Source organism: Canis lupus, chromosome 1 (genome assembly GCF_003254725.2).
Source record: "Canis lupus dingo isolate Sandy chromosome 1, ASM325472v2, whole genome shotgun sequence".
Taxonomy (NCBI): Eukaryota; Metazoa; Chordata; class Mammalia; order Carnivora; family Canidae; genus Canis; species Canis lupus.
The window spans coordinates 115924015-115939687 of NC_064243.1; the positions used below are offsets into that span (position 1 = coordinate 115924015).

The 15673-nt window shown below is 40.7% G+C and overlaps 1 protein-coding gene across 1 annotated transcript in view; it reads right to left on the reverse strand.

The window, feature by feature from the left end:
* Positions 1-8173, reverse strand: part of LOC112643723 (uncharacterized) — a 59659-nt gene extending 51486 nt beyond the window's left edge. The window contains exons 1-5 of the mRNA XM_049110127.1: positions 8006-8173; positions 7672-7814; positions 7397-7468; positions 1612-1696; positions 4-130 (exon numbers count right to left, since the gene is read on the reverse strand). Coding sequence (XP_048966084.1) covers positions 4-130; positions 1612-1620 — 136 coding nt within the window. The 5' untranslated portion in view covers positions 1621-1696; positions 7397-7468; positions 7672-7814; positions 8006-8173. The remainder of the gene's footprint in view (positions 1-3; positions 131-1611; positions 1697-7396; positions 7469-7671; positions 7815-8005) is intronic.
* Between the last annotated feature and the right edge of the window lie 7500 nt (positions 8174-15673).

Consider the following 15673-nt stretch of genomic DNA (forward strand, 5'->3'; position numbering starts at 1 on the left):
TACCCACAGACACCAAGTTGCTATAGTTCTCTAATATCACATCTCTGTACAAATTCCTCTGATATGAGTTCAGACATTCCCATTCTTCTTGAGAAAAGTCTACAGCCACATCTCTGAACATCACCAAATGCTGAAATGACAAACCCATGTATTATTTCTAAAATTATTTATTTCTCTAAAGGGCCAATATTTAAGCTTTGCATGCCACATACGGTCTGTTTCATATCCTTCCCCTTTCCCTTCTTTTTTTAAACAATTCTTCCAAAGCATAAATAACTCAAAGGCTGTATAAAAACAGGCCAAGGGACAAATATGGCTCACAAGCTGTAGTTTGCCAACCACTGCTAAAGAAAATACTTCCTATGTACCACGGTATACCTAATTTTACTTATTTCTAGATATGGTTACATAGTTAATCAGAATTTCCACAATTAACTGAAATAGTGTTCATTAGAACACTGCTTGTAATGGGCCTAAAAAATTTCTCAATAAATGTGCTTCATTCCTACCTCTTTTCCTTCAACGATTAGGAAAAAAAAAAAAAATGATGGATTTATTTTCCTCCAAATAAGCCATAAAAATCTCTATTTTTAAAAACTGGAGTTTGGGGGTATCTGGGTGCTTCAGTGGTTGAGCGTCTGCCTTTGGCTCAGGTCGTTATCCCGGGGTCCTGGGATTGAGTCCTGCATTGGGCTCCCCACAGGGCACCTGCTTCTGCATCTGCTTCTCTCTGTATCTCTCATGAATAAATAAATGATTTTATTTAGATATTTCTATATTTTTAAATATATTAAGTTATATTTAGAATTTAGGTTACACAAAATCTCTGAAGCTGCAACGTCCAATATGTTGGCTTAGACACATGTGATTACTGAGTACTTAAATTGTGGCTAGTCCAAACTTAGATGCGCTGTAATTAAAAAATACATACCAGATATAAAAAACTTTAGAAAGAAAACAATGTAAGATACCTCAGTAATTTCCATGTTGATCACACTCTGAAATGCTAACATTTGGGCTACATATATGTGCAAGTGTGTGTATATGGCTATACTGAGGTAAAGAAAACATTAAAATTAACTGCATGTGTTATTTTTTACTTTTTAAAATCTGACTACAAAAAAGTTCCAGATTATGTTAAGTGCCTTGCATATTATTCTGTACTTTTTATGAGACTGACATGCTGCCTACTGCATTTAAGGCACTAATTCTATATTTTAAAAATGCAACTACTAGGAAATTTTAAATTACATAGGTAGCTCACATTATAATCTTTTGTACATTGCTACTCTAGTTAGTGTTCTCTACTACTAAGAATCTCAGATCAAACAATTCCCTCTAGGGCCTTTATTTCTATTTTATCACTGCTCTAAACAAAGACTGAACACGCAGTCAATACACTAAATAATTTGGTCAACAGGCACAGAGACATGGGTGGAGAAGAGACAGGCACGTGGGGGGGCGGGGCGGGGACTGGGCTGCCTGGTTCCATCCCATACTAGAATGGGAGAAGCTGTTGGATGGGGCTCTGTTAGGAAGTTTCAGGATACCTAATGAGAATTATCACATAATCTGAAAAAAATTACAGTACTTCAAACAGAAACAACTTACATGAGCCATGATTTTAGATTAGAAGAACTGGTCAGTTTTCCTCAAAGTTCATTTACTGAAGAAGCAGAATCCATAGAAGCTAGAACTGCAAGAGGAAGGTGAAGCCATAAGAACAAAATTGCCTCGGAGCTCCCAAATTTTACTTTTAATTTTTAATTTTTTAATTTTTAATTTTTTGGAGCTCCCAAATTTTAAAACGTTACACTAACTCTCCCTTCCTACACTCCTCCCCACTCCAACACATAGACAAGTTATGAGGGGTAGAAAGTAGTTTAGAAAAATGTAAGTCCTCCTCAAAAGCACAGGAAAATCCATTGCACAAGGACAGACAGAGACTTGCATGGAAGCTCATGTCTAGGCACTTTAGCAGGTGGGTTTCCAGTTAATCCCCTACCCTACGGTGGTTGATATGGACCCGAGCATGGGCTGTCCAGGTCTGTCCGGAGCAGCTCCATCCCCCTCCATTCCCATCTTCCCATCCGAGAAGTGGTTGTTACATCATCTGACCCAGAACTTCTAAGACTCAGGAATGTGGCTGGCCTCCCTAAACCTGAAAATAAAAAATACTATGGACAAGAATTTCCCAAACTTTGCTAGACACTCAAATTGCCTGCAGATCTGTAAAATATACTGATGCCTGGCTCCTATCCCCCAAACATTTTTATTTAATCAGTACGGAGTGTGACCTGGAAATAAGGATTTTTAAATTCCCTTCAGATTTTATAAAATCACAACAGGCAACAAAGTTTGGTGATCAAGCTTTGTGTGCATCAGAATCACCTGGAGGGCTTATTAAAACACAGTTTGCAGAGCCTCACTCCTAGAGTTTGGCATTCAGTAGAGGTTTGGGGTTGGGCTTGAGAATTTGCAGTTCCCAAGTGATACTTGGTGTTGCTGGTCCTAATGTCACAATGTCACAATTTGAGAACTACTTGCATAGAACATGCTAGCAGTCTTTATTATGACAAAACTATACTTGAACACTGGGATCCCAACCTGGAGGAAGGGTGAACTCAGAGCTCATCAATCATCGTTTGCCTGTTCAGAATCATCAATACTACCTGCACAATTTCATTTATCAACCCATCTCTCTTGGTACCCAGGCTGGGGAAAAGTGAATTTGTGAAACCTAAGCATGGTTAATTCTCTGGAAAGTAGAAATAACTCACTAGTTAAAACTCACTAGTAACTAAGGAAATGCATATTAAAGGAATTGGATTGGCAGATTTGAAAAATTAAGGATACTTCTCATTACTAAGGTTATAGGGAAATGGACACTCATGGTATGATATAGAAAGAATGAAACAATGTGTGAAAAGTGTTTATGATGGGGAAAAAAAGCTAGAAAGAACCTAAATATCCTTTAGCAGGTTAAATCATTGGCCTTCACACAAAGGCACTAAAAACCAACTAAAAATAGGGGTGCCTGGCTGGCGCAGTGGGTGGCATGTGACTCTTAATCTCCAGGTCATGAGTTCAAGCCCTGTGTTGAGTGAGAAGATTACTAAAAAAAAATAAATAAACTTGAAAAAATAATTTTTTAGAATAAAAAACCACTAAAAATGGAAGGTAAAATTCTTACTTAATGTCATGGAAATTGCTAGGAGAAGGTAGGTAAGGAAATAGTTTTGTACTGTGATTGTATATTTGACAGGAAAACCACACACATAAACATACGTGTATATGCAGTCTGTGAATGGAGGTAGAATAAAATTTTGCGTTGCCTCTACTTGATGATATCCCAGGTGATCTTTATTTTGTTCTCTAAAAGTCTGTATCACTTATACCTGGACAAATTTAAAACAGCTCTACAAGGAGTATTATATCACAAAAAAAAACTCCAAAATTCCATCCTTACTATCTTTTCTCCTAGCTTCCAAATCTAGAGGCCTATCTTTCTTAGCTATTTCTTTTGATATTTAAACTCCATACATTTAACATGCTGATATTACTACTTCTGAATTTTTAGTGTTAGTCACTCTTTACTGAGATTAAAATAACTTTGGTTTTTGTAATCTTAGTTTTCTAGGAAATTATCATTAATTTATTTCTCAAACTCTCACCCAAATGAAGGATCAGGAAAATGAAACTTTTGGCATAAAAGAGCAGAGAGGTCTATTTTATACTGTAAAAATCCTTCAGAAATTCAGCCAAACACTTCAGAGTGTCACCTGTAACCCACCTGGTAAAAGTCAATGTCATATTCCTAAGTGTTCCTCTCTCTGAAATCCTACATGACCATAAAGTGAAAAGTTGGGTAATAGCACACAGAAAGCCTGTCAAAGAAATTGCTCACATAATTTGAACATTACTACCCAACAGCACACTTCTTAAATGATTTATAAAACATCCATAAAATGGAATCCTAAAGTTATCATTAAACACTAGTTCCGGGCAGCCCCGGTGGTGCAGTGGTTTGGCGCTGCCTGCAGCCCAGGATGTGGTCCTGGAGACCTGGGATTGAGTCCCGCATGAGGCTCCCTGCATGGAGCCTGCTTCTCCCTCTGCCTGTGTCGCTGCCTCTCTCTCTCTCTCTCTCTCTCTCTATGAATAAATAAATAAAATCTTAAAAAAAAAATTCTAAACACTAGTTCCAGAAAACAGTTAAGGAATAGAAAGAAAAAAAAAAAAGGATAGAAAGTATTCAAGATACACTGAAAGAAAAAAAATCAGTTTACAAAACAATATATAATATGATTAGTTATTTTATTTTATTTTTTATTAGTTACTTTAAATCATTAATGTGAAACAGACATCCAAAAAATGGGGGGAAATATCCACATTTCAATTCTGACATTTAAAATTAATTTAATTTATTATTATTATTATATTTTAGTATTTTATTTATTCATTCATGAGAGACACAGAGAGAGAGACATAGGCAGAGGGAGAAGCAAGGGTCCATGCAGGGAGCCTGATGAGGGACTCAATCCGAGACTCCAGGATCACCCCCTGAGCTGGAAGGCAGACGCTCAACCTCTGAGCCACCCAGGTGTCCCTAAAATTAATTTTAAATTATAATTAAGTCTCTCAATTTAAATGACATTTCTATCTTAAGAATTATAATTATTTGGAAGATTTCTCAAACAAGTAGGGAACTAACTGTTGGGATTTTTTACCTTTCTCCATACATCCATGATTATAAAATCCATGAGGGCACTGAACATCTCTTTTAGAGTAATAACTACTTTGGGACACCAGGGTGGCTCATCAGTTGAGCATCTGCCTTTGGCTGGGGTCGTGAACCTGCGGTTGCAGGATTCAGTCCCGCATTGGACTCCCTGCATGGAGCCGGCTTCTCTCTCTGCCTCTGTCTGCCTCTCTCTCTGTGTGTCTCTCATAAATAAATAAGTAAAATCTTAAAAAAAAAAAAAAAAAAGTAGTAACTACTTTAAAGTCTTGATTTTTTTTAATTTTTAATTAACGTTATCCCATTATTCAGAAATAAAACCATAAGCAAAAATGCATATGCTTGTAGAAATATTTTGAGAAAATATGCTATAAATATCAATAGTGATTATTTTGGATATTGAGACTATGGATAATTTTAATTTCTTCATTTTAGGTCCCTTAGTTACTTATTATTTCGTAAGCCTGCATTAACTCTATTATAAATACTGTTTTAAAAAGCCATTCCCATTAAAAAGAATTTTTTAAGAAGTTGGGAAAATGGGGTACCTTGCAGTCATTAAGAAAATTGTGATTAAATAGGCCTATGTAAGTGGTATCAACAAGGAAATCAATGTGACTGAAAAAATAATTCCTACCAATTCCTGAATATTGTGTCTCATCAACATCTGAGATCCTTCTGTGAAGGATCACCATGCTTTTCTGAAGCAATTAAGAGATAGAAAAAGAAATGCTTATTTCACAGCAGCTGCTCAATAACTTGAGCTTAACCCTCCTGGACTCCAATGAATACACCAGTAATTAAGTCCTTGCAATGTATCTTATAAATCGTGTTCAATATGTATATGTAACTTTACAATTTCTTAAAGATTTTTATTTATAATAACACTTCGCAATATTACATTATATATGTATCTATTTTTCTGATGATTAAATTCCTAATAAACGGAATTTTTAGTATCTCAACATTCCATCACATGGAGTGTGAGTTACTTAACCATTTCCATATTGCTGAATACTACTTTTATAAAAGATTATCCCTAAAGTCATTCCCAGTTATCCCAGACTTTTATTCCACACCAGTAAGAATCAATCTTGTTGGGTCTTATACAACTCTGATAGTATCATGAAATGATAGACTTCCTCCCCACCAAACTACCTGCTGACAAATATATAGAACAATCTTATACAAAATCTTAGATTTGTGTTGTCCTAGAAACCCATAAACAGAGTCCAAAAACTTCATGTTAGAATCCCTCTTTGGGGAGGGGGGGGGGTGCTTAGGTGGCTCAGTGGGTTAAATATCTGATTTCGGTTCAGGTCATGGTCTTGGGATCTTAGGATAGAGTTCCTCCACAACCCTCCCAACCCAGGGCTCCAGACACTCAGAAGGGAGTCTGCTTCTCTCTATGCCCCCCCATTCATTCTCGCTCCTGGGATAGGAAACGACTAAGAATCATCATTTACAACTGATAGCTAATATTAGTTAAGCACTCCTCTAATGTGCCAGGTACTCCTCTAAGAGCTTACAAATATTAATTCAGGTAATTTTAAAAACCACCCCATGAGTTATATACTATTGTAATTCTGAATTTAGAGATGAATTAATTGGGACCAGAAATACTGTTCAAATGCACTCAGATTTAAGTGGCAGGCAAGATTCAATTCCTTTCATCTAGGTTCAAAATTCTTTAAACACCTTATACACTTCAGTCTACCAAAAAACATACCCCAAACAAACTAGTGTTACAAACTTTCAGTCGTAAGATGAGTAAGTTCTGAAGACCTAATGTGCAGCAAGGTTTCTGTATTATATACTTGAAATTTGCCAAGAGAGTAGATCTTAAGTTTTCTCACCACACACAGAAATAATTATGAAGTGACGGATGGTAATTACTCTGATTGTGCTAATCATTCCATTCCACAATGTATATATAACCGAAAAACATCATGTTGTACACCTGAAATATATACCATTTTGTATTTGTCAAAAATAAACAAAACAAACTCATGCTACCGGGATCCCTGGGTGGCACAGCGGTTTGGCGCCTGCCTTTGGCCCAGGGCGCGATCCTGGAGACCCGGGATCGAATCCCACGTCGGGCTCCCGACATGGAGCCTGCTTCTCCCTCTGCCTGTGTCTCTGCCTCTCTCTCTCTCTCTGTGTGACTATCATAAATAAATAAAAGTTAAAAACAAACAAACAAACAAACATGCTACCAAACCGCTAACCACATCTGGCTGGTACCAAAAATTACCAATCACAGAGTCCCCTGGAAAAAAATCCCCACCCCTACTCTGGAATCACTGAAGATATCTAAACAAACCCTTAAACTACTCCTAAACAAACCACAGTCGAAAACAAAGCATGAACGTTGACTTCCAAATAGGGTTATCTCCATCATCAGAAAACTGCTCAAAAAGCAATTAAATATATACCATACGGTTAAGTAACTGCAAAATTGCATTAAATGGACACTAGAGAGTTTTACCTATTAATTAGGTCCCCTGCCATTAACTAGGTAGGGAAATCTTAAGATTTCCCTTGAATGAATAGATTCATTGAATCTATTGAATAGATCATTCTTAGGCAGCACATTCCAAGGGAAGAAAATCAAATGCATTTCACGGAAACAAAGAAGCAACACACACTCACACAGAACCTGGCTCTGCGAGGCGCAGCAGCGATTCGCTTCGCTTCAAAGGCCTTCTCTGGAGACTGGCAGGGCTGGGGAAGCAAATAGTGTTCATTACACCCTCAGGCTTTTCTTGATCGGTTAGAACCCACCACCCTCCACGCTCCCTGACCCTCGCTAGCCATCACAGGTGTGCACAAATGGAAACGAAGGCAAACCGGGACAGGTCTGCAGTCCCCCGGGTCCGGGTTCGCAGCTCTGGGGACCCCGTAGTTCGGACACCGTTACTGCTCACCCCGCGGGACGGCCCACGGCGTCTTCTTGCGTCTAGCGGGTCCTCAGGCCCTCAGAGACCAGCCATGCGTGAATCTAGCTCCAGCGTTTTGCAAGGGACCTTTATTCTGGGGCTCCGCCTCCGACTGCCCTCTACGGGCTGACCTAGGTGGTTAAGGAGAAGACCAAGGTGCGTAGGACCGCAGGGTCTCGCGTTGCCGAATAGGCCGCGCCCACAAGCCGGGCCCCGCGCTGTTAGAGCCCACGAGTTTAAACCCACCCGGTTCGGGTCTCGAGCTGCCAGCCCTCACCCGGGAGGAATCGCGAAGTAGCCCGAGGTCCCAGGCTCCACCCACCCCCGGTCCGGACCGCAGAATCCAGCCCTCCCGCACTCGTTTCCTTCCGAAAAGCAGCGGCCACAAGCAGCGACCCGCACACTCGGGCCACGACGGGCTGTGAGGACCGCCCAGCCCTCAAGGCTGCGGGCTTCCAGAGGGCCTGCCGCGGCCCGAGTGCGCAGGCGCAAAGGGGGCGGGAGCGAGTGTCTCGGTTCCTCAGGAAGGGGGGGTGGGGGAGAACCGAGCAGGGTCCTCGGCTGGCTGACCGCTGGAGAAGCCGAGTTCCGGCAGGGCCAGGGTTCCTCAGGCCTGTAAGCGTGTCTGTGAGTGGTCGGTGCTACCGAGGATAATCCGAGCCTGCTCCCTTGTTGGAACCGTAGTCCAAAATCACAAAAGCCGGGTATTCTGGCTTCCCTCTTTTGGTTCTTGGCCCCGCCCCTTTCCTCCCTCCTTCGCCCCCTTCCTCCTCCTACCCCAGCACCCTGCCCCCTACCCCCTCCTCGCCCTCGGTTCGAGCCGCGAACACTGCACTCAAGCGCCAGGCGTTTAAGCTCCCTGGAGTTGCCGTTTCTGTCCCGAGTGCGCAGGCGCGGGTGGGGGCGGGAGGAAGCGGGGGGAAGCCTGGGGTCCGCTGAGGTGAGGGAAGCTTTGGAGCCGCAACCGCTGGAGACTGGGGTAGGGGAAAGGGTAAGGGGCGCCGTGAGAGAGATTGGAGCTTGCAGCCTGTCTGGAACTTTATTCAGGCTTGAAGTGATGACCCTGACTGATACCCAGTCCCCCTGGTCGTGGTTCATGTGGCGTTTTCTGAGGGGCTTGGCGTGGTGCCCCAAGCCCCTGAGTATGGGATCGCAGACTGGGTTGTGTTTTTTCCTGCTTGGAGCTGTTGCCCGCGTCTGTGCCATTCTTTGGATGCAGAACTGAGAAGACGCCACCGAGAACACTGGGCGTGATTGATGATGCCTGTGATGCCAGGTTTAGGGGTCTCTGATGTCTCTGTGCTTTGTGGCATTAAAAAAAAAACAAACATGAAAGTCAACGGAGTAAATCGGGAGATCTAATTGGCTTTATTGAACTATTCGCGAGTTGGGCAGCATGCCTGCTAATAAATAGACCTTCCCAGCAGTTTTACAGAGTGGAGGGTTTTACAGGCAGGATGGTAGGGCAAGGAAACGATTAGCAAAAGAAAAGTGTTGTTTCAGGCCAACTCTTCTTTTTGAGGGAAGGGAAGAGGCAGGAGTCTTATTTTGCAGATTACCTTTTAGAGTTGATTGGGAAATTTCAGATGGACGGTTCAAAGATTCCATTTCTGTGGTTGAAACTGCAATTGCTAATTAATTAAAATTGTTGATCTTGGTCTGCTCTCTGGGGGTAAGTGACTCCATGTGGGGCCTGTTCTTTTATAACTGTGAAGTGCCCTCAGATTGTGGGTATGGGAGGTGGCTGTGAAGGAAACTAGAGTATGTCACCTCAACATAGACGTTTTTGACATAAAAATTATTTTGAACTGAAGTCAATGTATAAGCATGAAAGTCAGGAAAAGCTCCCTGCCCTCCCCCATTTCTGCCTAAAGGCAGGGTATAAATTCTCCTTTATTGAAGACAACTCCAGACCCTTAGCCCATAGATGGCACCAAAGTAATCTGCAAATAAACCTTACTCCATTAGTTTCCTTTCACAGATTGCCACCCTTGGGAGCCTAAACTGCTTTTCTTTATCCTGTCATTTCTCTACAAACCTATTATTTCTTGAATGCTAAGCCACCACTTTTGAGTTACTCTAGTTTTCTCCCATATGACTTGTGCACACATGTTAATAAATTGTTTGTCTCCAGTTAATCTGTCCTTTTGTTTACAGAGCCCCAGCTGAAAACCTAAAATGGGTAGAGGTAAAAAAATTTTTCTCTCCTGTAGCCTTACTGTGTGTTCTTTCTGGCATGGTTTTTGATAGGTCTGTACTTCTGGTTCTTGCTTTCCAGGAACACTGTGTTTGTAGGCCTGGGGGGGTGGGGGGGCAGAATTTGCCGCTCAGAATGTGTCTCTTTAGCATAAGGATTATTTTAGGCTGATTATTTTTAAGAAACTGCAAATACAGGAGAAGTTCTGAAACAAAGTAGAAGTTAACTTTTTGCAAGAAACATTTATAAGGGAGATGTCTATTTGTAAGGGTGTCTTCCGCACTGTACCAAGAAGAGGGTACATAAAGCTCTAGGATGTTATCAGTGGAGAGGGCATGGACTTAAATCTACATAACCTTATCCTTGTTTATTATACTCTTCCTGCTAACCTCCCATAACTGACCCTCAACCTCCCAGGATCTTCTTTTATCTTTAGCTAAAGATGGTAATTAAGATGATGGCTTTGGCCATTTGGAGGTGTCACTCAGTCCCTTGTATACAGGATATATACATGTTATTAAACTTTTGTTTATCTCCTGTTAATTTGTCTTGTGTCAGTGTGATTCGTAGACCAGCCAGGAGAATATTGTAGGGTAAAGAAAAATTCTTCCTCCCCAGCATGGATCACAATGTGATTAGGTATTGGGATTTTGATGGACAGCATCTTGGCCATTAAGTATGCCCTCAAGAAAGTGGTGCTGTGGCATTTAAGTGAGTAAAATAATTTAAGGAAAAAAATATTGGAAAGGAAGAGGTAAGATTATCATTATTGGGGCACGTTGGTGGCTCAGTCAGTTGAGCATCTTCCTTCTGCTCAGGTCATGATCTTGGGGTCCTGGAATCCAGCCTGTGTCAGGCTCCCTGCTCAGCTGGCAGTCTGCTTTTCCTTCTCCCTCTGCTTGCCACTCCCCTGCTTGTCCTGCCCCTGCCTCAAGTAAATAAATAAAATCCTTTTAAAAAATATTATCATTCTTTTTCTTTCTTTCCAATCAACTACTCTTATTTATCTCAAAATTTCCTTCTTTTACCTTCAATAAAAACGCATTTCCATTCATTATATCTTTGTAACATATCTCCTAGTTTTTTTTTTCTAATTTTCTTTTTTTATTTAAATTCAATTTGCCGGGATCCCTGGGTGGCGCAGCGGTTTGGCGCCTGCCTTTGGCCCAGTGCGCGATCCTGGAGACCCGGGATCGAATCCCGCATCGGGCTGCGGGTGCATGGAGCCTGCTTCTCCCTCTGACTGTGTCTCTGCCTCTCTCTCTCTCTGTGACTATCATAAATAAATAAAAATTAAAAAAAAATTAAATTAAATTTGCCAACATATAGTATAACACCCAATGCTCACCCCATCAAGTGCCCTCCTTAGTTACCATCACCCAGTTACCCCATCCCCCCATCCACCTCCCCTTCTGCAACCTTTTGTTTGTTTCCCAGAGTTAGGAGTCTCTTGGTTTGTCTACCTCTCTAATTTTCCCCACTTACTTCCCTTCTTTTCCCTTATAATTTATTTCTCAGTGATAAAATTATAGGAGTATATAATCAGGGAGCTGAAATTAATAGGACTTCATAAAACAAAAGAAGGGCACTTTATTTTCTCTTTTAACTACACTTGGAATATTCATCTATAGATTAGGTTTTTTTAGTTTAGTTTGTTTTGTTTTGTTTTTACCTGCACCTACATGAAATCTTGGGTAAATTCAATAATGTTTTCAGTCAATCTTGGATAATACATGTTTCTTTGAGCCCTTTTGCCTAACAAATCAGTCTCATTTTAGTAGTTAAAAATGTCTTTAATGGGGATCCCTGGGTGGCTCAGCGGTTTAGTGCCTGCCTTTGGCCCAGGGCTCGATCCTGGAGTCCGGGATCGAGTCTCGCATCGGGCTCCCGGCATGGAGCCTGCTTATTTCTCAGCCTGTGTCTCTGCCTCTCTCTCTCTCTCTCTCTCTCTCTCTGTCAATCATAAATAAATAAATCTTTAAAAAAATGTCTTTAGTGATAAAAATATCTGGGGTAATGATAAGTATTTCATTTAAAACAAAAAACTTCCATCTTTTTCTTTCTCCTTGACCACATCCAAATATGGCTATATCTCAATTACTCATTTAGTCAGTATGAGGTATTTGTATAATAATTATGTAAATTATTTTTTATTTAAAACCAAGTAGGAGCAGCCGGGGTGGCTTAGCTGTTTAGCGCCGTCTTCAGCCCAGGATGTGGTCCTGGAGACCCAGGATTGAGTCCCATGTCGGGCTCCCTGCATGAAGCCTGCTTCTCCCTCTGCCTGTGTCTGTGCCTCTCTCTCTCTGTGTCTCTCATGAATGAATAAATAAAATCTTTAAAAATAAATAAATAAAACCAAGTATATTTTCTAGATGTTTTCAAGGATTTAATTAGTTTTCTTTGTACCTATTGTTAGTTTTTAGAGATGTTCCACAGATAAGTGTACCAAGTTATGTTAAATGTCCACAGATTAAAAAAAATAAAAGAAAAAATAAAAAAAATAAAAGAATAAATGTCCACAGATTATTTTTTTTCAATTATTCAAATATACAATTAGAGTCTCAGTCCAGAAGGGGAACCCTTTTGCACTGTTGGTGGAATGCAAGCTGGTGCAGCCACTCTGGAAAACAGTATGGAGGTTCATCAAGAAGTTAAAAGTACAGCTACCCTATGACCCACCAATTGCACTACTGAGTATTTACCATAAAGATACAGATGTAGTGAAACGACGGGACACCTGCACCCCAATGTTCATAGCACCAATGTCCACAATACCCAAACTGTGGACGGAGACATGATGTCCTTCGACAGATGAATGGATAAAGAAGCTGTGGTATATATATACAATAGAATATTTTTTAAAGATTTATTTATTTATTCATGATACACATAGAGAGAGGGAGAGAGAGAGAGAGAGAGGCAGAGACACAGGCAGAGAGAGGAGCAGGCTCCATGCCGGGAGCCCGACGCGGGACTCGATCCCAAGACTCCAGGATCACGCCCTGGGCCAAAGGCAGGCGCCAAACCGCTGAGCCACCCAGGGATCCCCTATACAATAGAATATTACTCAGCCATCAGAAAGGATGAATACCTACCATTTACATTGACATGGATGGAAGTGGAGGTATTATGCTAAGTGAAATAAGTCAATCGGAGAAAGACAATTATATGATTTCACTCATATGTGGAATATAAGAAATAGTGAAAGAAAGTATAAGGGAAGGGGAGAAACTGAGCAGTGAAAAATTAGAGGAAGACAAACCATTCAAGACTCCTAACTCTGGGAAACAAAAAAGATTACAGAACGGGAGGTGAGTGGGGATGGGGTAACTGGATGATGAGCATTAAGAAGGGGACCTGAGGGCAGCCCAGGTGGCTCAGCGGTTTAGCGCAGGGCCTGATCCTGGGGACCCGGGATCAAGTCCCACATTGGGCTCCCTGCATGGAGCCTGCTTCTCCCTCTGCCTGTGTCTCTGCCTGCCTCTCTCTCTCTCTCTCTCTCATGAATAAATAAATTAAACCTTAAAAAAAAAAAAAGGCGACATGATGAGATGAGCACTGGATGTTATACTCTATGTTGGCAAATTTAATTTAAATAAAGATTTAAAAATCTCTCAGTCTACCCATCTGGGCCTCCAATTGGATCCTACAGTTGTCCTGAAACTTACTTTCATTGTTTTCCTGAATTGGATTACTGTTCCCTGGAATTAAGTTAATTTTTCATTAAAGTCCTATTTCCAATATCTTCCTTTAAATTTTTTTTTAATTTTTATTTATTTATGATAGTCACAGAGAGAGAGAGAGAGAGAGAGGCAGAGACACAGGCAGAGGGAGAAGCAGGCTCCATGCACCGGGAGCCCGATGTGGGATTCGATTCCGGGTCTTCAGGATCGCACCCTGGGCCAAAGGCAGGTGCCAAACCGCTGCGCCACCCAGGGATCCCCAATATCTTCCTTTAGATGCATGTGTTAAGTTTCTTAGTTCTTTAATGTTTGAAAATGTCTTTATTCTACTCTCACACTTTACCGGTATTCAAAATTTGGAAACATCTCTTTCAAGTTTTCTGGTAGCTTATGTTGTCAAATCTAATACCAATTGTTTTTTGTTCCTTTGTGTGTAATCTTATGTCTCCCATTCAAATACTTAATGCTATTTATATCCCTAATGTACTGAAATTTCATGACTTGATGGCATGGATATTTAAACATTTTTTATGCTAGATATAGGTGAGATTTTTAGTCTGTAGGCTCCAGATCTGAGAATTTTTCTTATATTTTTTGGCTTTTGGCACTCTTCTGTATTTCAGGTTTTTTATTCCTGGAATTTGTATTTGCTGGAAGGACTATTCTGAGTTATGCCTAATTTTTCCTTCTTCATAGCTTTCTGTTCTTATTTGTGGATGCAATATAATTTTCGATCTCTCAGAGTGATTAAAGTTGTTCAAAGTTTTCTTGTCCATTTTTGTCTTTTATGTCCAAATCAAATTTCTTTTCAAAAAAGCTTGAATTGTTTTCTTCCTTTTACATGGGATACTTTCCTGAAATGTGTGGTAATTCTTGCCTCCAGTGAAGAAGTAAAATTTCTCAACTGCCAGACATTAGAGCCAGCCTTTTCACTGGAAGACTGCCAGAGAGTTCTCTTCTCTGCTTTTTAGTTTAGAGCAGAAAATAAGTCCAGTCTCCTGAGTTACTGGTATTTGGGACTAGGATAGGGAAGGTCCTGAGAGGCCCACAGTTCTGAGTATGGTTTTTCACTCAGACTCCCTGTGCCTCAATACAGTCTTCATTTGTGCAGTTGCACATCCTTCCTGGGTCAGTTTATTGATTAGAGATCAAACCCTCTGTGCAGTGTACCCGATTATATAAGAAAGGAAAAGTAAAAGGAGAGAACAACCAGTTTGTGCACAAATTTTCAGCCAATCTGTTTCCAGGTCCATACTTCTCCAAGTTTATCATCTTTAGAGAATATAGAACTCAGCAACCAACAGGATCTAATTGACTTTTATAGAACATTTGACACAACTGCAGCAGAAAACACATTCTTTCCAAATGTTCATGGAGCATATAATGAGATATACCAAATGCAGGGCCATAAAATAAATCTCAAAATATTCTATTTTATTTTTAAAAAAGATTTTATTTATTTAATCATGAGAGATACACACAGAGACACACAGAGAGAGAGAGAGAGTTAGAGAGAGAGTTAAAAGAGAGAGAGGCAGAGGGAGAAGCAGGCTCCAGGCAGCAAGCCCAATGTGGGACTCCAGGTCTCCAGGATCATGCCCTGGGCTGAAGGCGTCGCTAAACCACTGAGCCACCAGGGCTGCCCCCTCAAAATATTTTAAAGAATTGAAATCATGTGGAAGATATTCTCTGACTGCAGTGGAATCAAACTAAAAATTGATAAAACAGGAAAATCTCCAAATACTTAGAAACTAAACAACATTTTTTTTTTTTAAGATTTATTTATTTATTCATGAGAGACACAGGCAGAGGGAGAGAGAGGCAGAGACACAGGCAGAGGGAGAAGCAGGCTCCATGCAGGGAGCCCAATGTGGGACTCGATCCCGGTACTCTGGGATCACGCCCTGAACCAAAGGCAGACAGACGCTCAAACACTGAGCCACCCAGACGTCCCTAAATAACACTTTTCTAAATAAACTGTGGGTCAAAGAGGAAACCTTAAGGGAAATTAGAAAATTGCATTAAGTGATGAAAATATAAAATATCAAAATTCATGGGACACAGCTAAAGCAGTGCAATGCTTTAGCACTTTTTGACATTGCATGAG